This window comes from Tyto alba, unplaced genomic scaffold (genome assembly GCF_018691265.1).
Source record: "Tyto alba isolate M040663 unplaced genomic scaffold, T.alba_DEE_v4.0 Super-Scaffold_14, whole genome shotgun sequence".
NCBI classification, from domain to species: domain Eukaryota; kingdom Metazoa; phylum Chordata; class Aves; order Strigiformes; family Tytonidae; genus Tyto; species Tyto alba.
Genome location: NW_024881276.1, coordinates 12356494 through 12381810, shown reverse-complemented (window position 1 = coordinate 12381810; position 25317 = coordinate 12356494). Strand labels below are relative to the sequence as shown.

At 40.8% G+C, this 25317-nt stretch overlaps 1 protein-coding gene across 8 annotated transcripts in view; it reads right to left on the bottom strand.

Moving 5' to 3' along the window:
- REPS2 (RALBP1 associated Eps domain containing 2) overlaps nucleotides 1-25317 on the bottom strand; it is a 102368-nt gene that overhangs the window by 52072 nt on the left and 24979 nt on the right. For 7 of the 8 annotated variants that reach the window (XR_006164934.1, XR_006164935.1, XR_006164936.1 and 4 more), the window contains exons 2-8: nucleotides 15625-15748; nucleotides 13332-13480; nucleotides 11699-11822; nucleotides 9340-9437; nucleotides 7428-7566; nucleotides 5333-5396; nucleotides 3477-3619 (exon numbers count right to left, since the gene is read on the bottom strand). Coding sequence is in view for 5 of the 8 variants with exons in the window: in XM_042788645.1 (XP_042644579.1) it covers nucleotides 3477-3619; nucleotides 5333-5396; nucleotides 7428-7566; nucleotides 9340-9437; nucleotides 11699-11822; nucleotides 13332-13480; nucleotides 15625-15748 (841 nt within the window). In the remaining 3 variants the exon portion in view is untranslated. Of the gene's footprint in view, nucleotides 1-3476; nucleotides 3620-5332; nucleotides 5397-7427; nucleotides 7567-9339; nucleotides 9438-11698; nucleotides 11823-13331; nucleotides 13481-15624; nucleotides 15749-25317 lie in introns of those variants that run through there. The other variant, XM_033010043.2, reaches the window with a different exon arrangement.

Genomic DNA, 25317 nt, shown 5'->3' with positions numbered 1-25317 from the left:
GTTGGCCTTATAGTTTATACTTTGCTGTCTTATGGATGTTAAAAGTACTTATCAAACCTTCAACTCCAATTTTTGATATTTTGAATACTGAAAAGTATAGTAGAATCTACATAATACACTAAAATTGAAGGCCAGCAAAAGTCAACTCTAACTTCTCACAGGAATATTCATAAGAACCTCATTCCAATTCCACAAGCTCAGGTCCTTCTGTTTATAGCACTCTGTGATTAGTTCCTCGGAGATAAATCTGTCTTAACAGCTGGAAAACAGTTTTTCTTAAGATCAATATATTGAAAGGCAGTTCTCACATCAAATTTCTAGTTTCTGGCTAGCATCTAGCTTTTCTGAATAAATTAAGAACTTGCAAATCTGTTTTGATTTACAATACAGTGGGTTACAAACAGAACAAATAGCTTTACAGATTCTGTAAATTAGTTTTAATAAAAACTTTCATGAAAAGATGGCAGGTGGGTCAAATTGTCAATTGAGCTGTGCCAGGCTAGGATTTGGACCTGTGCTTATAGTTTATAGAACAAGCCACAAAACTAGCAAGATTAACTCATTCTTAAATGCTCTGTCTTATGCTCCAAGTCACTTTATTTGAAGCCTCAACACTTTTTTCACATGCAAATATTTCACTTGAACCAAATTCTGCCACATTCTGAAACTAATACAACCACCTAATGAAAAACAGTTTCCAGCAATCTTCATTGGATTCCTAACAAGCCAACAACAACAAAAAAATTAAGTTTCACAGAAATAAAATTATAAAACATGAAAACAAAAAATTTCTCTTGAAAATTTCTGTTGACATTTTACATAAGTGTATGGAGTCATTTGCTTGCTTATCAATGTTTTCATTTCAGAAGCTGATATAAACAGGGCTCTACACTTTCTTGTGATTTATGGTATTATAAGTGTGTTGAGATGTTCTACTCTTTATTAATCCAAGTCTTTCAAAAGACAGATTTCTCAATCCTGACTAGGAAGCAGAACAAGCATGAGATATCTTCAGACTTTTAAGCTAATAAGACTTAGCATATTAGCTGATGTATTTAGAGTGCCCACAACAAACAATTAGTTCTTTCCCCTCTTCCATGTAAATAGGCTTCAAATGCTTGGTTGCGTGCAACACCACAAAACAGTAATCATCTAATGAAATGGTACAGAACCCTGTGCTGAAAGGGACAAATGATGGAAAAAGAGGACTCCCAGGGAACAACCACAGTTTACCATGCTCTTCCCCCATTGACGTAATGATTCCCTACTGCTAGAGATAGTTATTTCCGTTGCAGTTTTACCCAAAAAGGCTTAATGTGAAGACACACCAACAAGAACCTGCATAGAGGAGCTTACAAGTTAATTTATCACAAGAACAGGCATGAAAGTAGTGAACAAAGTGGTGGTCCCGGAGGGAAAGGATAGTTGTAATTATGACAAGGGAATGTAATTAAAGAGACTAAAAGTGATGAAGACTTAGAAGTGCAGGTTTTACAGGAGCTTTTCACTTCAGATATGAAGACAGTGGATTATAAGGAACATGACTCCACCAGAAATTACTTCACAAATCTGATACAGGGCGAACATTTAATTTTCCTAACTGCAGCTTGATTTGCTCTTTTCCTGTCTTTTAATATATTCAGTGTCATCAAATTTAATGGAGATTTTATTAGGTCATAAATATTATCCCTTAGCACTATAATTATCATCTGTGATTAATCCTCCTTGCCCTAGAAAGTCATGCACATTTTTTAGATGGAAGAGTATATATTTCAATGTTCATTTATAATTAAGAGAGACATAACCTGAAGAGAACAAATGAAAGGGCAGGTCTCGCACTGCACATTGTTACTGAGGTATGTTATATTTTGGATTATTTCATCCTTGTGCTACACAAACCATTGTAATCTCCCCATCATTACTGCAAATGAATTCTAGAACAGTCTGTGGATTACACAAAATGAATTACAAAAAAATTCAACCTTTGATACAACTGGTAACTGCATCTAACAAAATATATTGGGATAATAAGTTCTAAGGCAGTCCAGTATCATTTTCAACACATCTTCAAGAGACAGATACTTCAGGGAAAAATTATCAAAAGAGTTAAAGGCCACATAAATCTTGTTGGATTACCTTTGTATTCTGGGTTTGGGCAAGTGGTGGAGTTTTTGGTAGCCAGGGAGGGGGGCTACAGCGGTGGCCCACTGTGAGAAGTTTCTCAAAGTTCCTCCAGCTCCAAGTTGGACCCACCTCTGCACCAAGGCTGAGCCAGTTAGTGACAGTGGCTGCGGCTCTGTGATAATGTATTTAAGAAGGGAAATCTGGGAGGAGGAGTTGGAGTTATGAGGAGGAGTTGTGACGTCTACATGAACACCAAGGTCAGTGGAAGAACCAAGGAGGAAAGGCGAGGGAGGTACACCAAAACAGAGATCTCCTCAGTATCCTGTAGTGAGACAGCAGGGTGCGCCCCCCCCACTACCCATGGAGGTCTGCAGTAGAGCAGATCTCAACCTGTGGTCTGTGGGGGAACCTGCACCAGAGCAGGTGGCTGCACCTCAAGGAGGCCAGGATCCTGTGGGAAGAAGCAGCCCCCACTGTTGTAGTTCAGCACTGGGAGGATTGCAGCATGTGGGGGTGTTCCATGCTGGAGCAGTTCAGGAAATGCTGCAGCCCATGGGAGGGACTCCAGTTGGAGAAAAGTTATGGAGGACTGTCTCCTGTGAGAAGAGGACCACAATGGAGCAGGGAGAAGAAGTTCCAGAAGCTCCCCCCACCAAAGATGGAAGGAGCAGCCACACTGCACCCCCCACTCCCTGCCCTGCACCGCTGGGGGAGGAGGTAGAGATATCGGGAGCAGAGCTGAGCCCAGGAAGAAGGGAGGGGTGGGAGAAAGGTGTTCTTAAGATTGTGGTAATGCTTTTCACTGTCCTACCCTGTCTGTTAAGTGTTGTTGTTGTTAGTGTCTGTAATAAACTTAGGTTCTTCTTTTTCTTCCCCTAATAAGTCTGTCTTTTGCCTGTGACCATAATGGGTGATTTATTTCTCCCTGTCCTATCTCGAATCCCAAGCCTTTGCTTATTTTCTCCTTCTCAGCACTTGTGGAAGAAGGGAGAGAGTGAATAGCTACAGTTGTGCTCAGTTGCCCTCTGAGCTCAAATGATGACACTTTGCTACAGGTAATCATCTGCCACTTGAGCTGCAGTGACACCTGAAACACACTGGAGCAAAGAGGCAGAAATTAAGAGGCAGGTAACTGCTACACTTTGCATCACTATTTTGTGCTTTTATACATTCCTTCTTCAGCAATCACCTTGTAAGCACGATTTAAAACGCATGGGTTAAAAAGCAACCAGAGAGCCATTGCACAGCGTAGAACCCCATCCTACCTGCAGGATGGAAAATGAAACCTGTCTTACATGCACGCTGGGTTCCCAAGATGGCCACAGGAACACGACTCGCCACAGGGACGTTACCTGCTTGAAGGTAGTCAGGCAGCAGCGTCTCCGGCAGCGTCTCCGGCAGCGGGTAACCATTCTTCCTCGCAACCACAAGGTGGAAAGCTGCACAAAACTCTGGGAGCGTCAGCGCCCCATCACAATCCACATCGCTCAGCTCCCTGTGGGTACAACAGACACACATTTTCCAAGCCACTACCTCAGGGAAACATACACGTGTAATCACAGGGGAGACAGAAATGCAACTTCAAGAAGAGATATTTTAATACAGGACAAGCATCTCTCATTCACACTTGATCCTAACTTGTATATTTGTCTTGGGGAAGATGAAGCAAGCTAATTTTCTAATATTGAGTTGTTGCTTTTTTCTTTATTAATAAAGTACATTTTTTGTTATACATCATACCATACAATATGATGGTATGTATAAATTGTAACATGAAATACATATCCTGTACTTCCAAGGGATGAAATTAACTTTCCAGTGGTTAGAAGCCCTTTTGGCCAATCCATGCAGGATCTTAAACCATTTCAAGCAGAAAAAGTTAAAAATGGACTTTGGCAACAAGTTACTTAGCACCACTGACTAGTCTCAAGAAAAGAGTTCAATTAATGCTCTTGACAAATTTAAATGTTATTGTTAACTTCTCACTAAAGCAGTTTTCTCTAATTCTATGATGTTTCTCAAACTCTAAAACTGGACTTCAGAAGGTCAGAAATTCCATTTTATAAATTAACTCTTTGCAAGAATTGTGTAATAGTTTATTATGAGCACACAAACTAAAACAAACAAACATATAACCTCCTCCTCTTTGAAAGTAACAAGCATTTTTCAAGCTGTTGAGGTTATAGTGACAAAGACAAAAAACATCCCATGTGTTTAACACAGCAACAGAAGCTGATAAATCACATCATCACAGAAATATAATTATCTACTAGAAAGCAATACTCTTCTTTAAATTTTGCACAGAGAACAACTTATGTCAGCAATAGAATTAAAATGTGTTTTGTTAACATGTTGGGTTAATCTATTCTTCTTAAGTAACCTTAAATTTAAATTCCAGTATTCATTTCCCCTGAACACTATGTTTCTTCAGGTTTTTTTTTTTATTTTCTCAACTGACAATCCACTTTGAAAAGATTCCAGACGTATTCTTTGACCCCGACAGATGTTCAGGCTCTTGCAAGCTTTTCTTCTCAGCTTTTCATAAAAGCATATATAAAAGTAAAACCTCTATCAGCATTTCTGATCAACATTTAAAACTGTTTGTTCTTCCTATCCAAGATACAAGGATGACGCTGAATTCAAGCACCATGTTGTTTATGAAAATATAAGAGAATCCTTGTCAAATTTTACCATGTACTGTTCCATCCGCAATCTTTTCTAAATAAGCTCATTAAAAGTAAGTGTACTGGTTCATTAGAAAAGCACTGATGAATTATGTAGCTGTACTTACTAAAAATTAGGCATTAATTAGGCCTCCTCTGACAAAACACAGCCAGAAACATAAAACCAACAACACATCTAAAACATTCCAGGGGTGCTTCTCTTCTGTGTTGTTTCATGAAAAATGTCAGTTTGTTGAGCTAATGATGCTGCTTACAATATACTTAAGAACATGCTCTCAGCTACATCACTGTTCAAACCTTCCCAGTCCTGCTGAGTATGTGAACATCTCTCCAGAAAACAACCATGTCAGGAAACATCAATGAGCACCCTGGTGCTTGGGCCTGAAAGTGATTCTGGAGATAAGAGCAATATTTATAATTGAAGACACTTTTCAAAATTTAACAAGAACTCTTGAATTAAGCATCTTTTAAAAAAAAAAAAAAACAAACAGGATACACATCCCCAACAATATTACAGTACTTACCAGATGTGAGAAAGCTCTGGGATGGGCAGCTTTGATTTTGTGAAGAAATTCTTTGCCACAGAACCTGTTGGGAAAGCGTGCCTTATCAACCACTGGAAATTAATTCTCCAATTATTTACCTTTTGGCCAGGGCTGCCATGCCAGAAGCAGCTGGTTACTTTATGACCAAGAGACACTCAGATTAACTGGATGCTAATATAACTATTGGACCATTCGTCTCTTGCTATGTGACAGAGAAAGCCACAGAGAACTGTTGACCTCATCTCCCCATTCCCTCCATATGGGAAAAATAAATAAATAAATAAACACACTTTAGTGTAAATGATTCTAACAAACATAATTAATATGTCACCAATGATGAAGTCACAGACACAAATGGCTCTGCTTCACCCAGAAGCCATGTGTGTGGCAGAACAGTGCTATAGTGTCTGCACTGCTCTCCCAAGACACTGCTTCAATCATGACCTTTCCTTGCAGTGGCTCAAGTTTTATGATTTAAAACAAAAATAAAATACAACAAAAAAAACAAGACAAACTAGGAGATTTAGACAGCACACAGTCTGTGCATATGGGATGCACAGGTGCACAGGGATGGTGAAGTGGATTCGTTAGCTAGGAGAAAAATGAGAAGGGCTATCATGGCAGGGTGAGTGAGGATGCCTGCAACAGGACAGTAGCTACCCTGGAAGCCCTTCCTGGACACAGGCTTACAAAACGTAAGGCAACATAAAGTGTAGACTTCTAGGTCTGTATTCCTCTTTCCTCTTCCCCTTGGGCGTTCAGGTCAGATGCCCACTGCAGTACCTAAGAAAAGCTGTCACTGGGGCAGGTCCAAGACTCACCTCACATAGCACTGTTCTCCCCAACGCCAGATGCCAAGAGAAGAGTATGTGACCATGACAAAGCCACGTAATAATAATATAGCTCCATAACATCTATCCTCCAACCTCTTGACTGCCTGCAATTCAGTAACTATCTCACCCAGGGGTAGTGCTTAAATATTCAATAACTTCTGACAGATTTTTCAACCACAGATTTCTCAAATAACTTCTTAAACCTGGACAAACCTCTAGCATCTGTATCACCCTGCAACAAGGATTTCTACACTTTAATTATTTTAGGATGTTGTGGAAACTCAAATTTACAATTTATAAATGGTAATTTTGGATGTACAAGGACTGCCTGAGAATCTTGCTCAACATAAAGGAAAATGCACAACTAGCTGAGAGGCTGTATAGTCATATATACTTACATACACACAGACATATGTAAGTCTGTGAGGAAATACAATGTTGTTGAACAACCGTTTTCTCTTTCAAACAAATCACATGAAGGAGGACTTAGCTGAGGCAGAGGACTGGTGAAGCACTAATTTTTGTCAGTAGCAGGTAATTTATTTAAACATTTGGCTGGATCCGAGCTTCCTGAACTCCAGTAATAGAGCAGAGCTCAGTAAAACTGGTCTCAGTTTAAAACCTGGGATGTCTTACTTGCCAGACCAACTATCCATACCCACTGTGACTCCTCTCATGAGCAGCCTGATCCTCCTACTGAGGATGGAAATGCAATCTCAGTACACTGTTAACATATTTTCACCAAGTGTGTGCTCTCCAGGATTTGCTTTTAATCACCTACAGGTCAAAACTTTAGTCCCTCAGATCCATAAACACCCAGTCTTGACCCACACAGGACAGTTGAGTGCATGCTTCACACATTCATCACACTGGATGCTGCCACATTTCTGCTGAGAAAGCAAGCACAACCCTAAGGCATTTTTCAGCTCAATATACACTGCAGGTATGATCCACAAATACAGCGGATCAAATACAGAGAGCTCATTTTAATTTCTACTGAATTGACAACACTGATCCCTTAGATGTAATTATTTTTCCAAAATCAGGATATTTAGCAAAAAACATAATGGCCACAGTACTGGTTTGCTGTTTGAGTTTCCTGCCTTTAAAAAGAAAACACTATCAACTCTTTCTCGTAAACTCACTTCAGAGAGAAAAAGAATTAATTTATCTACCTAACACTTCTCAGGTCTCAGCCTGGTGCCTTCTACTCGACATGCATGGTCTTTGGTAAAAATTACCTGAAATAAAGGAGTTCAGGTCGGGCTGCAGGGACCTGAACTGGTTGATGTAGTAGTCTCGCTGCTCCTCCGTTATCCTCCAAGGGTCATCTGAGTAGTGGCTGCTGCTGTCCTGCTGCTCCCGCTCCGCTGCAAGAGACTGAAGGGAGGGACACTGGCAGCGGCCACAGGCGGGGGGCCAAAAGGGTCAAGTGGGGCACTGGGAACCTCAAGAAACCAGATTCACTCTCTTCTATTAGCAGACACGTATTTTAAAAAGACAAGAAGCAGAAACGGCCACACTGATTACCGTACCACTACTTAACTGTTAAAGCTGAGGCTAATATTAGGTATCTTTACCCAGGCAATTAAAGGAAGTTTTACATGACCAAAGCTAACAGAAAAAGGAAATCTTACTACTGCTGACCTGCAAAAAGGAAAATCCAAGTCATACTTTATTACCTCTGGGTTCATTTTTGGGGTTAACTTCGGCTGTCATGCATTACCACCCTGAACTGCACACTGTACACTTAAAATGGACGGAAGCAGTAAAGGACCTATAGCTGTATTTATGCAGCATGGTGCATGAAAACATTCTTTGCTAAGAAACTATATATTTCGTCTAGGAGTGATGCTATAACTATGGAGCTATACCACTTCTGGACCTTCCACTCACCCAGGTAACTCGGCACACATTGCACCTGAGCCAGGGAGACATGCAAACCCCTAGAGACCTCCTCAACCTTCTGTCACTTCCATGGTTTAGGTAAAAATCCTACTTTGGGAAAAATAATAGTCTGGGGGAGAAGGACATTTCATCCACTTATGTCTTTGCTTTCTGACTGACTCATTTAATGGAGGTCTGTGTTTGGTAGGTTGGGTGGTGGTGTCTAGAAGAGGGCTGCTAGTACAATTAGTGCCTTTGTTAAACTGGAATGACTGAGGCCTGGATGACAATACTCTTAAAGAGAGAGGGCAAGAAAGAACAATAACCAAGCATCAACCTGCTCCAAAACCTTCTCTGTCCCCTTCCTAAGGATCAAATGCAAAACACTGGTTCTGAAACACATCTAAGGATCCTCGAACAGGCAACATCATAAAGCTAGTAAATTAATTTTCCATTCAAATTGCTACACAAGTGCACCTAATTTCACATCAAGGTAGCAAAAACTATGTGACACTATCTGTAGATCTTTTCCTGAGGCTCAGGTGACATTTTATTATGGGTGTGGAGTGCTAAGCACTTGGGAAAACGTACAGAGTCTCCAAGTCTTACTTATTTAGGAAAAGCTCTTCCTTAGGAGACCTTTGCCCTTCATTAGGGCAAATTAGCTGTTTTCAGTAATAAATGCAGAGCAGGCATACTGGAACATTGGAAAGATATGCTTTTGCAACCAGCAGGAAAAGATAGGACTCATCTCAAAAGCAAATGCCCAGAAAATCATTTATTCTGTTTGAGATGTGATTTAACCAACAGGGGTGAAAAAACAGAATACACAGAATATTAGGCCATAAATTCTGCTGCATGTGTTACAGATGGTATTCTAAATCAAGCAGGAATCTCTATGAAACCTCATGTATTTTAAATGAAAATGGTTTACTTTTGCTAAGAAAACCACAATTTTTTTTTTTTTTTCCACTTTTCAACTGAAGATTCTCAGTCTAGTTTTCCTATCTATGCTATTTGGTGCTTCTCATTCTAGTTAGCTTCAGTTACTTAGCTGGATTATTTATTTTCATTTCTCCTTCCTATCAGCATTGCTTTTTTCTTTTTTCATATACTAAAAAAAGCACACTTCAGTCTCTAGTCTAAAACACCATGGAGAACACTTTTTACTTCTGAAGTGAGAATTCTTCTGCCTTTTTTTTTTTTTTTTAATTTTTCTATTGTTTTATTAGTAGTACTACTAAAGAAAAACATGCAATTCATTACCCGATTAGGAGTTGAACAGGCGAGTGCAGGTTTGGCTCCATAATTCCCTGATGATGGTCCATCTTGCTGGTGAGTAGTGTGTCTGACTTCATAAGGAGCTACAGACATTTAAAATAAAGTATATAAATGAAAGGATAATAAAAAAGATTCTACTAGGCCAAAGGAAATAATTAAATACCACAAGGTGAAGAATCTAGCTTGTGAACCTAGTATCACAGTACCAAAGTCCATTTTGTCAAGCGTCTACCAAATGAACCTAGTATCACTGTATCAAAGTCTATTTTGTCTTCTGCAACAACATTCCAGCCACATACTTGTCTTTCACATTACATCATTCTTCTTCAGACGTTACTGATAGCAACTGTTATATATTACTAGATAACAGAAAACATTGTTCATCGTGTTGAAATATATATTTATATAGCCTGTTTATACATTTTCACCTTTTATATGCTTACACCCATATATAGCATAATACTGCATTACAAAAAAGAAATACAAGTGAGCTGCAAAAAAATATGCTTTGACAATGCTATCAAATAGTAAATCACTGATTTTCCATATACTCTTCTTCCCCCTTCCCTAATTTCTTTTGAAAATTAAAATATGTGACTCACCACTTCATATTATTTGAAGTTAGTAAGGAAAAATAACAATTACTACTTCTCTTGCTAAAATAAGTCACTCATGTTCCACTGCAGCAAACACAGTAAGTGGTGACATAACAACACATTTAAGAACAATGTTGTAAAAATCGGTCCAGTATGCAAACACAAATGCAACTCACTTGCAAACCCTTACAGAGCTGAGAATTTCTGCTGCCAGCCTATTTAAAGTTTATCACTACAAAGACAGTCTGCATTAGACAGACAGAACATAAGACTCTTGATAAAAAGTGAGACCAAGAAATCTTAAAAATTTTGAGCTCAGGAAGACCTTAAAAATTATACCACTAACCCCCTCGCTTTCTTAAGTGGTCTTATCCTGTATCGGTATCTATTTTTATTCTTGTACAAGTGACTTCTAATTTCAGAAAAAAACACGGGAAGGAAGTTGGGAAACATACAGACGCCCTTGGAGAGGAGATTTAAGCAGAAGGCCACGCTGCTGTGTGTCTGCTAGCAAGAAAAACTTGCAAGTTTTTTTCAAGAAGGAAAGCATATAGTCACAGTTGCAGCGTGAAGGGCTGCCCTTGAAGCCATGTGGCCCAGCTTCGGGGTCAGGCCTGCAGTACAGACCAGTCCACCCAGCTCAGTGCCGTGGAGTTACCACCTCCCGCACATACCCCAACACCGTGGTGTTCAGATCGAGCCTTTTGAGTGCTCTTTGGGAAACTGGAAGGGTCCTAATCTTAAAGGCCAGTAGGTCACCCAGGCTGGCACTTGGTATAGCACAGGCCATAAAACATTACCTGCTTACTGCCACTGAGAAGACATTTGGCTGAAGTATCTCCAGTGGGATTAAAGTAGGAGAGATTCCCTTTCCAGAAAACAGGAGAAATTTCCTTTCTGGAAATAACCAGAGTGTTCTACACCTCTAGGATTTTATCACTTTAAAAATTTTCACTCATTTGTAAACGAGGGCAACAGCTAAAAGACTAGCATGCTCCACTCCTCACTCACTGCAAACACACTAACTGACAGCAGGAGGGATGGTATACACCAGTGCCTACTACTGCCACCATCCTGGTCACCAGATGTTGCAATTAGGAGAGCAGAGGTAACTTACTATTAACAGGAGCTTGTAAAAGCCTCAGGAAAACCGGTGTCCGCCCCACTACCCTCTCACTAAAATCAGAGTGTTTTGCCACCTTATCTAATGGCAGTGAGATCAAGGACAGAGCATCCATGCAGTGCCCTATTTTCATCTGGTTTTCCTAAGTTACACTGTGGGACTGTTTCTACGTTTACGTCCTATTGTTGTTTCCATTATGAAATCAGAGAGATTATTATACTTTCCTGCAAAGGAAGGTTGACTGCCAATCTGAAAACTAATATAGCAGCTACTGAAATCAGGAGTGGGCTTTTCTTCCTCCCTAATGAAACCAAAAGCATCATGCACTCTGAAAATACTGACGCTCTGTCACTGGGATATATTGCACATAGTCTTGTCAGAGATTAGGTATTAGCATTTATCTGTGAGCAGTGACACATAAATCTACCTAATTTACCAGAAAGGGAACGGGATTGAACAATCAAAATAAAATTAGATGATTGAATCATTTTCCAAAATACAGGTCTAATTACATGTTAAAATCATTAGGCTGACTGTCAGTTGCGTTTGAAATCTGGATGCTTTTAAGAAGGAAATTAAAAAAAACCATTGAATATAATGTGCACATTCCCAATTTTTATCCTACCTCCATGCTGCTGCTCCAGCCCACTTCTTGATTTACCATATCCATAACTTAAGGGTATTCTCTGGTAAGTAGATGGAGAAGCAGGAGGTGAGCAGATTGGAGACATCGATGGAGACTTGGGTTCCTATTTCAAAAACATACCAACACAGAATGGAATTCTGAGATGACAGCAAAACAACTAAGTAATCCTGCATGGCAATCTGAATGTGTACAGCATGATTGACAAAGAAAAGGCAAACTGATAAGCTCCCTGAGACCCTTTATTTCCAAGAAAATTCTCCTTAAAAACCAAAAGTTGTAAAGACAGAATTTGGTATTGAGCCTTCTAGGAGTAAAGCATGTAGCAAAGCTTTACAATGACCATCTTAAGGTAATTTACTTCCAAAGATGCCTGAAGAAGCATATGTAGGATGCTTAATGTGAATGGGTATCTGAATTTACATAACACATTCAGTTAGGGTGAGTGCATTCTTTGTGGGAGAGCATTTTTCATATAACACACAAAAAAAACCAAATTAATTCTCTGAATTGGTATTTTAAGCACTCTGTGGATTTGCAGCTGTTACTAGGTATCTATCTTACGGTGTTCTCCTTACCTTGACTTACAGATTGTTTAAGAAAAGGATGTGATCCTGAAACAGTTTATTGTGTAAAAAAGAAAATATTAACGCAACACAGACAACCTAGATGCAGCCAGGCGTTTGAAGGTAGTGTTCTGTTTCAGCACCAGTACACATAGGCAGATAGGCATACATGCTCCTCTTCCCTATCCTGTTATTCCACCTGTGTATCCTGTCATCAGCTCACTCCTGTTGGTTGACCTCAGGCTGGGAACGCCGTTACTCACACCAATGCGCTGTGTGATAAATGTGTGCGTGTGTTATGGGAAGATAAAGCGCCTGCCAACAGGCATTTACAACATTTACAGCATGCCCTAATCAGAAGAGAAGGTGTCAGGCCTGGGGAAAATTAGGAAAATTAAGGTTATGCTGTGAAACACTTGCATCTGAGTAAGTGCTCTCAGCTCTTCTAAATACAGGTAATACAAGTCTCCCTTAGACAGCTTTATTAAATTGGCAACTCAGAACAGCAAATACTGGGACAATGTTTCACTGAGGACAAAAGAAAAGCAGTTTTCTTCTGGCCCACTCCTGGGGGAGATCAGAATGGAAGAAAATCTGGTGGCCTTATCCCATGCAGAAATAGTGGCTTGTGATTCAACATCTCTTTCCCAGTTGAATATTTCTGTAGTGACTAAGGATCATAGCGGCCATGAGAAATCATTCACTTTTCTGTTCTGTTTCAGAAAAAGATTTCTGTTTGCTGCTTCTCCCCTAGTCCTCTCCAAGAAACAGCACTGGACTAAGTAGAAACACTGAAAGAACTTATACAGAATATTACAGGGCTGACAGCTTTATACAAGATCATACAGAGAAATTCCCTTCAGGGCTGCAACTGGGATGCATCAAAATCTAAGCACAGCCCCGATGGGGATTATTTGCACACCAGAAACTCATCTCCTGGCTAGTACTGCAAAACTGAGTAAGTCTACATGAGTGTAGTCATTTATAGGACTGGACCAAAAATTAGGATGCATAATGACGTATTGGTCTGAAGGAGACAGGCCTATTACCTGTTTGTCCCCTTCATCTGTTCTTTTGTAGGAATTTTTTTCCAAAGTTGCATGTGGAACCTGAAACTTTACTCCATGGAGTTCTGCTGGAGTCCCGTAACGTGCTTCATTGTCATTTTTCAGCGCCATGAACTGCGGTAGAGGCAATTCTTCATTAAAAGAGAGAAAAATTCAATTGAGAGTACAGAACATTAAAAGTACTTTAAGCAGTATCATCTTGTAAAACTAATGAAAAGTTTATCTATAAAAGAGTATTATTTATATTTTGTAACATTTATAAGTATGGAACTCCTGTGATTATTTTATGTCTTAATAAAAATGTGAATGTTACACAAAGCTACATTCACTAGCTTAATATATAATCTCTCCATGCAAAGAGAAAGAAATGAGCCTTGTGCACGTTATTAAAGCAAGCAGCAAACTCATTTCCTGCCTTCAAAACATTGTCTGTAATGAAAAGAATAGTTTCCCACAGAAACTGTGGGACTGATGAATTAATCAGTCAGGATCACAGTATCCTCAGTGCTGCCATCATGAAAGAAACAAATTAAAAATGGTAGGGTTCAGAGATCACACCAAGGCCTGGTGAGATGTGTCAAAAGGTCCCATGTCGTGTCTGCTCTGCAGAGCAGAAGAGTGACACTTTGTCACTCTTTAAGACAATTCACAATTATTTGGATGAAACATGATTTATTTTTGTGCACAGTTACCCTGAAAGATCAATACAACTAAAATTAGCATAGTGCTCAAAACTGAGCAAAGCCATACATCACCTCTGTAATCATTTACTACTACAGCTACTACCATGAAGAAAAAGAAATTAATTGGAGTTTGGTGCATGTTACTCACCCTACTTTAAAGGCACTCATACATTTCAAGAGAAAATGTAATTAACACCGGAAGCATTTCAGTAACAGTAAGCAAGCAGGATATCAATACAAGGGCTGCAAGTACCCTTCTTCACTCAGATTTGTGGATTAATTGCAGATGCTGGACTTGTAAAACATACACAGTAAATCTCACTTAGCTGAGGTTTCTAATTTAGTTTGTTGGGTTTTGTCGTGTTTTTTTATTTTTTTCAAATTAACATCCTTAAAAAGGGCAGCAATGTGAGAGAGAGCACACAAACTGCCTGCAAGGAAAACTGACAGACAGATACAGGCTGCCCTGTTGCAGCCCTGGTTGAAACTCCTCTGCCAGCGAGGCACTAACCGAACCGAACCGTGCCGGCTACGACCGATCCCCTCCACTTGGCCGGGAGCTCTGCGCCGCGGGAGCGCAGCTCACACAGGTCTGCACATGGGGCAGACCCAGAAACCCCCTCCCTGTACCTTGGAACGTTGGTGAATTCTACATTTCGTGGCCCTTAGCAGGGACAGCAGAGCAGAAACCGCGCTGGGAGCAGCGACCCAATTGCGAGGCTTTGGGTAGGTCGGGCCTCTCTGATCTCGCTGCCTTCAGCAGGACGGTGGCAAGCGCTCCTGCCCCCAGCACAGCCTCACCCCACGGTTCAAAAGCCTGACTCGGATCAGGGAGCTAAGGGTTCAAACCTGTTCAGGCTCAAGCCCAAGTGAAAAGCCACGTGTTTTGACTCCTGAGCCCTGCTGAGGAAGAGCATGCCTCTCCGAGGCTGGAACATCGAGTTCCTTCCATTTAGTTGCTATCAAGGTTTAGCAGCTAAAAGGGACCTGCCACCTCTTTGATAAGCCTCTTTTAAGAAGCATTTTTCTCCATCAGAAGTGGTACAATTAATATTACTGTCAATTCACTGGGAAGAACAAAGCTGGTTTAAATTACATCTCATACACGGTTTTATACCTACTGATAGGAAGCATTGTGATTTTGTCACCATTACCCATTTCCTTCAGCAGGATTATTTGCTACAACAGATGAATGTTGCCAGTTGCCCTGCACAGGGGGACCCCGACCTGCCCACCTCCCCCACCCAAAGCAGCTATCACCTCCCGCTCCGCACAGCTGTCGAGATCAGAGGCTGAAGGTGAGAGAGAAATGCACCCCCAGCACTGATCAGCTATCACTTGTGCCATTCCTTTGGTAACACCCTTTCCAGAGGGGGATGTCATCTCAGCTTTACCATACATGTAATTCACTGCAATTTTCTACCAGTCACTTAGAGGACGTAACATTACTTTCCAACTCTTCCTCTGCTCCTCCAAATACAATTGTTTCACAGGCACTTTAGAAGAAAAGGTTTACCACCACGGAGAGCTGACAAGCATTAAAGAAAGTGAAAAACAAGTGCATAGCGCTGCAAGCAAAATTTGCTACTTACCATTCTTAATGCTCTCAATACGTACTGGGAACCCTGACTGCGCTGCTGCAATTAACTTCAAAGCAATGTAAAATTGAGCAGGACCAAAATAACCCACACGCTTTGCTCCACAAACTTCTGTAATCTACAAGACAAGAGACATATTGTTGGTTAAATGCATTTCACTTATCCAGGGAACGTAAACGTCTCTATATAAACAAAGAAAAAATTCTTTAAATGCAAAATGCTTGTTGTATTTAAAGGTTTCCATTAAGTGTATTTGTTTCAACTCAGGACATTGCTGGCTGATCACATTCCCCTTAGTGTATCAGAGACAGGTAGGCAGTTGTTAAGCTTTTCAGCAGCACTGCTGGGCAACACTGCTGTCCTAAACCAAGTGACGGGTTTTCATACTACACATGATTTTAATAGCAGGCGAAATAATAACTTGTTAAGTACACTGTCCAGTAAAACATTTCCATTGCAGAAGCTACGGTATTCACAGAAAAATGTACTTAATATTAGCCCTTACAACAACAGTTCAGACAAATACTGTACCTGGAATATAAATGCAACACAAGAAACACCCCATCGCACCACTTGAGCAGAACACTTTGTTTTTGTGGAAAAATTAACATAGTCTCAGCACTGAAGCTTAGTTTATATATACACTTCACTGTTTGCTTCACTCAGTCACTTCTACAAAGCAAACAGCTCCATGTTCACAGGCTCGGACAACAGCTAAACAAACAGCTATCAGCAGGTTTTAAGCACAGATGCCAAATGTGCCACACCTGGAGCTCCCAGGTGTTCACAAACAAACCTCAGCTGGGCACTGGGGCTAGAACAAAACCCCATTCCCCCCAGACATAAAGGGAAGCCCCAATCTGTTTTCCTGAAAATACACCTGGGTTAGCAATGTCTCCTGCCTGGTGAGGTGCATCGTCCTGCATGCAGGATGACAGCAGAGCTGTGCCGCTTCTTCCTGGGCAAGTGCTGCTCTCCGGAAAACCCCATCCACAAATCACTCCTAAACTACAACAGCATGACAGAAACTGTTCCCATATCATGTGTATAAATAAATAGCACAAGTGAGTAGTCTATTTTTCCTAATTTGTTTTTATATGTATATATATACACACATACACAGTGGCAAAATATCAGGTGAAACAATTACTGAAAAAAATGTTTTGGAATGGTAATTCTTACTAATCAAAGGAAATTATCTTTAAGCAAACTCTTTCTTCTCCGGATGTGGCTTCTGCTTTGACTTGAGGGAGCTCTGGCTTCCTTCTCTTCCTGCGAGATTCAGAGATGTATGGCTTAATTCCTTGATCACAAGATCTATCAAGCAGCTTTCTTTTCTCTTACTGCCTGATGAAAGGGGAGATTGATTCTCTGTGCAAGGACAGCTTCAATTAACCAGGGGCGTTTGCCATTCCCTTTCCTCTACATATCTTATCTTTCTGAAGTCACCGTGGCCTTTAATTTTTTTTATTCCTCGCCCTATTCTGTCATTGGCCTTACTTCTTTTATTTTCCTGTGGGAACACAGGGCACTTGGAATGTTCCTAAGATGGATAGTGCCGAAGCATGATTAAAAATGGGAGATGCCATGGAGGGAGGAACAGGCGGAGGGGAACTCCTTGGTGGAGAGCTGTGTCCTGCCCGGGGCACAGGAGGGAGCCAAGCACATCGCACCCACCTTGGTGGATGGCACTATGCAGATCCCACTGTTGCAGAGGTTCCCCACTGCCATAGGGAGCAACAACGTCCACAGTGGGGTGTCAGCTACACCAGTGGGTCCCCCAACAGCCGCCTCCCAGGGTCCCATGGCAGGAGCTGACACCACAGGTGATGCCCGCTGTGCTGCGGGGGCAGCGCCTGGCTGCCGGGACAGCCGGTCACAGCACTGGCACTGTTCTGGGAGGGATGGGCAGAGCACTGTCACCCTTCCTGAACTCCAAAGCAGGTACTGGCTTCCTCCCCCCCTCATCTCTGCGTGCTCCTCATTCACTCAGTCCTGCTGCCCACACCTCCCACTCCTCCACGGTCCCTCCCCACCAGCGGCCGCGGCTCTGCCCGGCGCAGCGGCGCGGAGCACAGCCCGTCGATCGGGTTTGACCCAGGCACAACCACCCAGGCACGCCAGACCCCGAAAGCTCTGGGGGGGCAACGCTGCCGCGGTGGCTACACGGGAAGCCACGGGCTGGGGGCTTGCTGCATGTCCCAGGGGCACAAATTTAACCACCTGAGCGGGAAGCAGACGGAGAAGGGGCACAACCAAGCTGAAATTCAATCTGGGTGCACCCCCTTGGGTCGCTCTGGATGAGGTTTGTTAAAGGCCAGCGCTGAACGAGGCGGTTTGTAAAAGCTGGGCACCATCCTGCTCCCAGGCCCTGCCGTGGAGGGGTGCGGGCACTCACCTCCTGCGTGACCCGCGGACAATGCCCGGGATGGAAGCTGCTGCGGCACAAAAACAGCATGCAAAATCCATGGGTGTACGAGGGGGTTGTACCCTAGAGGGATTTTTCTCCTCTTGCGCTGCTTTCCTGCCATGGCATCCTACGCTCCCTGGCATGGAGCAACAGCGTTACCGTGATCTGTGTTTCCACTCACGGGCTGCTGGAAAGAGGAAACACTGAGCAACTGGGACTTTCACATGGGGATTTGTGATGCTATCATCTTCCTGAAAAGATACTGAGAGTTAATTTTCCATATCTTTTCCTACATTTTGAAATATTAAGGTCGCCGAATGCCGTGAACGCTCTGCTTTGCTCCTGATATGGAAACATCACACAGACTAAAAATTTTTATCAAGGAAACACCGACTCTCAGAAATACAGTGTTGTTTCTCAAGGGCACTTACATCTAACCAACCTGAAACTGCCTCTCTAATTTTACTCTTTGGTGGTAACAGCAGAAATATATTTTGTAGGCACAAGCTCCTCTCTGTTATTTGTGCAATTAAATCCTGATCTCCTCGTTAATGGCCCAGAGCAAAAAAATGCAAGCTGACAGAATAGCCAAAATTATTACACAATTAATTGTAGGTATTCGTATAGATTAATTGCAGGTACAGACATTAACTCTTATCAGGTTCCTTGTACAGTTAAAGGTGACGATCTTGGGTTCCTTCCAGAGAACATTTCACACTACCTACATCAGGATCCTGCTTGGAGCTGCAAACAGGAACAGCCTCTGTCTCCAGCAACCAGAGAGACAGAGGGCAGATTAGCCTTCATCCAAAATTAATTCCTCAGAACATGCTGCCTGCTCAGATTTCCACAGCAGCTTAAACTGAATACTGCTTTTTTTGTTGTTGTTGTTGTTGTTTCCTAGTTTTACCTTTCACAGGGTTAGTGCACATAGACTCTTAATGGGCAGATTACATTTAGTGATATGCAATACTGAAACTAAGCTAGTTTGTGCAATATACTATTGAGAGTCTCCAAGATCCATCTGAACTAAAGGCATTATATAAGAATGTGATACAATATTTTTTCAAGCAGAAACTAGACTCTAATAAACAGAGAGCACTTTGGAACTTATATATATGAAAATATCCTCTGAAATACTGGGGAAACATCGGTTCTGCTTTCATTCAACTGATGTTTAAAACAAATTCTTTCTATACTTTACTGATGTCAGTTTGGTCTGCATATTTTTTAGCAAGCTAGCAAGGAAAGGACTGATATTTTCTATTTGTGCACTGCTAAACAGACACAAGTGTAAATCAAAACCACCTGTGTACCTTGATACTTTAAAGGATTTTAATACAGAACAAGTTGACAGTCAATTTTCATTGCAATTTGTTTTTTACTACTTCAGCAGAAAACTGTAATCCTCCAGTGATAGCCAAATATTGAAGAGAAATTTAATGAAGTACACGTTTGAAATAATTTTTCATGGTGGTGGGTTACAGACATTGCTTGTAAAATCTAACCTCAGGATGATAAACAGAATTAGTCAAAAATTGATCTATTCAATAGTTTGCAAAGCAAGAACACAATGCTAAGTGGACTGAAATTAAATTCACTGCAAAGTGTAACTGCTTCTATGAAACTATTTTGCAGGCCATTCGCTAATTAAAGGAAAAAGTTCATTTCACACAACATGTCAAAACAACATTTCTGAGAGAAGGATGGAAAGCTGTAGTGTCTAATCTCATGTCTGTTCTCAGTCATTCTTGGAACAGGACCTATCAGTTCAATGAGATTTCAGCAGGTAGCCTTAAAACCCACGTTCTGTACACCAATTGCACTACCTTCCTTAGCAAGCAGCTGTAAGAAGGGGAAAAAGCAAGCTCTAGATGTCTGCACAACCTTATGATAGGCTGGAGCTTCTTCTACAGTTGTAGAAATACATACTTAAAAAAAACAAAACAAAACAAAACAAAACCACAGATACCCAACTCATCAACATTAAAATTTTAAATGTAGCTATGAGCTGTTCAGAAGAGTGGCTGTTTTTAAATCATCACTCTCCATGCAAACTTCTAATAGAAAAGCTTTACATCTTGAGATGCTGGAACACAAAGCAGATTTTTGTATTTATTATCCACTCACTTCTCTGCTCTACTGGCTGATGGCAAGTGTTATTTTTGTAATTGCTCCTTCAAGACACCCCACATGAAGCAGATTTTCCCAGCACAATCTGACATTGTTCCAGTACTCACCAGTTCTCTCCAAAGAAGTTTCCACTGCAGCCTCCAAAAGCACTGACCTCTCAAACACCCTGAGCAGGTCTAATTTAGATTGCAAGAGCTAAACTTCAAGACCTGAACATGAGGCTAGAGCTGAAGGCTCTCCATAAGTAGAAAAAGAGGTAAAGTCAGAAACTACTATTCCATAATCCTACGGACAGACTGAGGTGACCACCTTGCAGCCCCAAGGGAAAGGCTTTCAGCTGTAAGGCAGAAGAAGAGCTGGGATTTTTGCTTTTTTGTTTAGCCATTAATGCTGCTACAGCACCCGCTGTATCTAGCTAGCACACAATTTTTGTCAGCTCTGCCCCGCTGTTGCTACCTGCCACATAGGTGGTCACTTCTTGTCAATCCTGGGCAAACCCAGGCCAAAGGCGCTCAAATCCCTGTGCAGGCTGCGAGATTCTGCAGGGAACATGCATACGCTGAATCAACTCACTGGGAAATAAAGTGAGCATCACTGGCTCCAACATAAAAGGAAATTTTCTCCCTGCACCTTCCATCTCAGCCCAACCCCAGAAAGCACAGTTTTATTAACTTGTTCTTGTTCAAGCTATAGAGAGGCAGAAAGATTTTCCAACTCATCCACTGCCTCCCTCCATGTTTTAAGGAACATGTTGGAAAGCTGCTGCTGTTAGCCAACGCACACCTCGCCCAACACTCAAGACCAACTGCAGAACAACCCTGAGGCTCCCTTCTGGACCAACCACCCTCTTATAACTGTTTCAAAGACAAATATTTGCAGCAGTGGCTTATCACCAGCTTATCTCAAAACTGTGTCATGCATCTGACCGAATTTACCTTTTTTTTTTTTTTTTTTTTTTCCAAATATGTGTTTACATAGTCTTTGATCTGCTTGTTACAGACAAGTTTTGCTACATTCTTAAACAGGTATTTCTTTCTAAACGGGTCATTGTTCAGATATCTGTAATATTACCTGGAGCCCAGGGCTATGTATCTATCTCTTCTTTATTTAAAGCAAAGTAAGAAACGACACATCCTGGATCCAAGAGGATTACTGCCTGGGAAGACAAGATGAAGAGGAACATGCTGTAGCAGTTATGTACCCAGATGCACAGAGGAAGAAGCTCTGCTATGCGTTAGCTTCTTTAGCTCTGCTCCTTTGTATCAGTGGTATTTCTGTAACTATCTATTTTACTCAGTCATCTTGTCTTTTAAAAACAGATGGTTTATCTGTTTTAGATTTTTTTAAACATCACCTGAAATGCTTACTAAAAATTTAGCTGTTTAGAGCAAGCAGGGTTCCAACATCTAAAACAAGAGGAAAAGAGTTTAGTTTATGGCACAGAAGACAACACATACAGTGTATTTTTAAAGACCTAACTACAAAACATTCTCACTGTTTAAGCTCTGCAGGATCATCGCTTTACATTAAAGAACAATATAATTTGAAGTTGCAAGACAAGCTACTGATAAACTGTCAAAGCTTAGTGACTTCAGCTAACACAGCAATAAAAACAACAGAGAGCAACCACATCTGTTAGGCAAAACCCCACCAACAGCACCACCACAATTTCCCCAAAGCCCCTCCTGGTACATCCCCAAACCCTTCACATCTGTGCCCACTGGTGCTCCACATGCCATCACACCTTAGCACATCCAGGGGGAAAGCACTTCATTTCAGGAACAGGGAAATACTTTTTCAGTGGCTCCAAGCAGCACATTTTACGCCAACATGAGAACTACAAGGCTTATGATTCAGCGCAAACACACAGCCTCAGAAATTGCATCAAATGAACATTAAAAGCGTTTTCAAACAACTCTAAGTATCACATGGAAGCCTAACAGCAGAAAAATTTTATGTACTAGAAAAAATCCATTCCTGAGCAGAGATTAAAAAAAAAAAAACAAACCTGCAAACACAACTGTTTTCAGTCAGTAAAGTCTTGTGAGCAGGCAGGGCAGGAGCAGGGCGGTCGCACTTGGCCAGTGCAAGAGTCAGTTGAGTCCTTGCTCTGGTACCGCAGTCGGCTGCAGGTGCCTGCAGAAACTGAAGCATGCAAATCATGCAGTACTTCAAGTAGAAAGGCTGGAAATGCCAGCATACTCCAAGTTACAAAAAATATTGATCTGAATTGTGCAGCTACCAGGACATGTGAGTCAGCATTATTAATCAAAAGATTTCAATTATTAAGGAGTGTTGGCTAGAAAAACTCTGCCAGGAAGTAAAGGCTCCTGATGCATGCTAATATTTATAAGCATTGAAGCGTACCTGAAAGAAATCCCATCTCCTGTGCTCAACCTTTTGTCTTTAATGTACAAACAGTAACGGATCTTTCATCTGCATGTGATGTGGAAAAGGCACACACTTGCATCTAATGTCAACCTGACTGGGAGGTTTAACAACCATCATTTCTGAAAAATACCTGACAGGCTCCACTCCAACTAAATTATTTTTACAATAGCAGTGCCTACAGAATTAGGTCAGAGGTTGTTATATACATTTGCTGATACTTCATTATGTCTTTCCTCTGAAAGAAAAACCTAGCATCATCTTTACTAAACACATGCCTTTAGGAGTGTGTAGAAAGCCTGCAGGGGTGAAAGAAAGTAAGCAAATTATTTTCAAAACTGCCTTGTGTTTTTCTTCTCACTATCTGGAAAATGAATGCTCCAAGAACAGCATTCATCCACTGAAAACTGTTCTAGCTGTGTTTCATATTCACTGCTTCATATCAAATTGATATAAAAAACTCTCCAAGTTAATACATACAGCTTCTGCAAACAAATGTGTGTAGTATTGCGAGTGCAATTTTAATAAAGCTTTTAACACTTGAAACATGAAAATAAAAAGCCCTGAATTTAAGAGCCTGGCATAAGAATACCAACAAGCAGTACAGATTTTTATAAAAGTATGTGTCCACTTATTTATTCACCAAACTGCTTCACATTCTTTGTGGGTAATCAGTTCCTCAGCATCTGGATATGGAAATGCAGATATCCAGCAGGTCACTCTCTGAAATGCTGCACACACAGCCTTGCCAAAATCACCATTAAAACCTGAAATTCCATGGAAATCTGCAAAGTACATAGAATCAGGTTATGGATGTTTTATCTGCTTTTCAAATCTTACTGTAGAAGCAAGGGTGTAAGCACAATATCCCAAGTAAAATGGCATGTATGGGAGCTGCCACACTACCCCATCCAAACAAGTAGATTGCAGGAAGCCTCCACAGGTCTTATCTGAATTTATTCTGATGCAAATCCCTGCCAAGAGCTTTTAATTCTCTTGGACATGAGTCATGAGTTTCATAAAGCCTATCCTACAGATGGTTAACACTATACATTGCAACTGAGCTTCTTTAAAGGCACTCGTCATTCCAAGGATTTCTGTTCATTTTCCTGCTCACTTCTTCTCTTCCAAGAATGTATCTAGGGACGTAACACAGAGAAGGTCCAGGATGTGACAGGAGAGAACCCAGACCCTCCAACTCTTGCCCGCTCAGCAGAGACATTACTCTGAACCCCCTTACCCACAAGCACAGAGGCGGGATATAATTATCCACACTGGAATTTGGCCAGGGCCAACCGAAATAGCATCTGTTCCTAAAACTTTCGTGTTCTGGAGACCGAACTGAAAATAGTATCTAAAGCTTACTACTAGTGAGAGTGAATGGAGAGTTCCTCTTTAGCTCAAGTGGAAACGTTGAGTTTTGCACAGGACCTGCACCAGCACCCTCCATGGGGATGAAAATACAGGACAATCACAGGAACGTTAAAGGCCAACACTATTTTTATCAAGGGCAGATTTTAGGGAAAGGTAGTATATTATTATGGTTTTAGCATTTTATATCACTTCAGCAACCAAGGTGTTAATTATTTCAAGGAATACTTTACACAAGCAGCGTTTCCATTAGCATATTCTCATCTTGAGAGTACATTTTCACTGACTTAAAATATGGCACTCGCTTATAAGCTTGAGTTCATTATTTAGAATGACATTTATGATGAACTCCAGTATATTTTAATACACTTATTTTTAAAAATCCATTCAAAACACTGTATATATATATATATAAGAAACTGAAAATAAATATAACTTGAAGCTCAGCCTTAACAATTAAACTTTTGTAGGAAAAGTTTCTGCAATCTGTCCAAGTTCTTTTATAAAAGGAAGAATGGTCTCTCCATTGCTACAGTCCAGATATGGATTAACACACATATCTTGAGTTAAAAAAAAAAATTGAAAACACTAAAATGTTGTGAGACCATGAAGCCGTTTATAATGCTGGACTCCTCAAACCTGATTAAAAACATCTGACTGAATCTTGCAGTTTGTTATTTATACAGAGAATCCTCACTCTCTGTCAAATGTCAGTCTCTTAATGGCACACCACAGAGTGAGAAATCAAAGATTTTTTTCAGAAAAAGAAGTCCCCACTGTTTGGGTTGAAGTAATTTTGTTTGTTGAAGCCAAAATTCAGTTTGAGTATTACTCATACAAAACAAATGTATATTATAGAAAAATCCACTTCGTTTTTATACATCATGAAGTATTGTTAGACAGGAATTATCTTACCCTCTGAAGAAGCTAACATCAATTCCTTGTTGCTACTTACTCAATAAATGAGCTAACTTACGAAGCTCAGCAATACAATTCCATTTTGTTCTCATGTTAAAATATCATCATAAAAAGCTTCAGTATAAGTAACACAGCTGGTAAAAACAGCTCCTTATCACCCATAAAGAAGCACGCCAATCTCACCTAAGGCACAAAAAGTAAAAAAGTAACATGAAACGGCTAAAAAAGTGACAAGCTTTGATCTTAGCAGTAAGGAGACAGTATCTCCTGTGGACATACCGTAACATTTTTATGAACAGACAATCAAAATATCTTCTCAAATTCAGGGACTCTTTTAGCAGCCAAGGAAAACCAACGGAACCAACTTCTAGAGAAATGCTAAAGTCAAAGTACAATGAAGAAAATGGACAAAGGCACATAATATCCTTTCCAAATGTATAAAAGTTAACTGCTATCAGAAGCATCTT